The 1,507-nt window shown below is 42.4% G+C and overlaps 1 protein-coding gene across 1 annotated transcript; it reads left to right on the forward strand.

Annotated features, from left to right (window-relative positions):
• The first annotated feature begins 273 nt into the window (after positions 1 to 273).
• On the forward strand, positions 274 to 1,218 carry LOC144767457 (olfactory receptor 1F1-like). Its single transcript, XM_078650881.1, has one exon. The coding sequence runs from the start codon at positions 274 to 276 to the stop codon at positions 1,216 to 1,218; it is 945 nt and encodes a 314-aa protein (XP_078507007.1).
• The last annotated feature ends 289 nt before the right edge of the window (positions 1,219 to 1,507 follow it).

The raw sequence follows: 1,507 nt of genomic DNA on the forward strand, positions 1-1,507 counted from the left end.
CAGATTAACTAACTGATAAGGGTTTTATTTTCAGGCTCATCATCTCCTTGTCAATCTAACTTCAGGAACAATGTCTGCCTCTCCATCTATGGACAGTAAAAGTAGTTCAAAGATCTAAAATGTTTTTTTTTCCTTTGGCAGGCTCCTACATTCTATTAGTTAAACAGGTGGTTACAAACAATTTTTTTAAATATCATATTGTTTATGTGGCTCATTGATAATATCTCAATAAACATATCATTGTTCTTCTTGAAGGTCCAAGCTCTGAAGATAATGGAGAAAGGGAATCAAAGCACAGTGTCTGAATTCATCCTTTTAGGGTTTTCTGAGCCTCCGGAGCACTCAATAATCCTGTTTGTGGTTTTCCTATTGATGTATTTGGTGACTCTGGTGGGAAACGGTACCATAATTTTTATTATACGGGTAGATACTCAACTTCACACGCCCATGTACTTTTTTTTAAGTATCTTATCTTTTGTAGACATTTGCCTGACGACTTCCACAGTCCCAAAGCTTCTGGCCAACATCTTCCTGGAAAGGAAAAGCATATCTTTCCATGGGTGTTTTCTGCAACTGCACTTTTTCCTCTCCTTTGGTAACATGACAGGTTTTCTGTTGGCCATCATGGCTGTGGATCGATACTTGGCTATCAGTAAGCCACTGCACTATGCTATGTTAATGAGCAAGGGTGTGCGAGTGAGGCTGGTGGCTGGGTCTTGGGTCATTGTCTCTCTGCATTCAGCAGCACACAGCGTTATGGCAGCACGATTATCATACTGTGCCTCCAACGAGATACGCCACTACTTCTGTGACCTGCCACCACTCTTCAAACTGTCCTGCTCAGACACATCCCCAAATGAGCTCCTTCTTCTGTCCGAGACAACCTTATTCCTGCTGAGTCCATGCCTCTGTATTACAATATCTTATATCCTCATTATTGCCACAATATGCAGGATGCCTACAACGGAAGGGAGATCCAAAGCGTTTTCCACTTGCTCTGCCCACCTGACAGCAGTGACTCTGAACTATGGCCCAGTGCTATACACATACATCCGCCCAGCCTCTGCTTATTCATTGGAAAAGGACCTCATTATCAGCGTGTTGTACAGCATTGGGAACTCCATGTTGAACCCATTTGTCTACAGTATTCGAAACAAGGAAGTCAAAGGTGCTTTGGCTAGAGCTCTGAGAAAAAGACATTTTTGGGGGACGAAATAAAATCTGACACTATCCATCTGCCTTTCTGCTGCAGTGTCCATCATCTGTATTGCTTTTTTTAACTTTGTGCTGGGATTTTGTAGAACATTTATCAGCCACTACTGAGTGCTGGAGGTGAGAGAGGGTGGGTGGGAGAGTTGGAAAATAATTCTGAAGGTCTAATCCTATGTACTGCACAGACAGGTGAAATTCTCCGATAGATCAATTCAGAAGCTGGGATCAATATGTAGAGTGGGTCAAGTAAGCCTCTAATCCCTTGCTTAAGGGCAAAAGGTCTGATTAACAACGT

This window comes from Lissotriton helveticus, chromosome 7, assembly GCF_964261635.1.
Source record: "Lissotriton helveticus chromosome 7, aLisHel1.1, whole genome shotgun sequence".
Taxonomy (NCBI): Eukaryota; Metazoa; Chordata; class Amphibia; order Caudata; family Salamandridae; genus Lissotriton; species Lissotriton helveticus.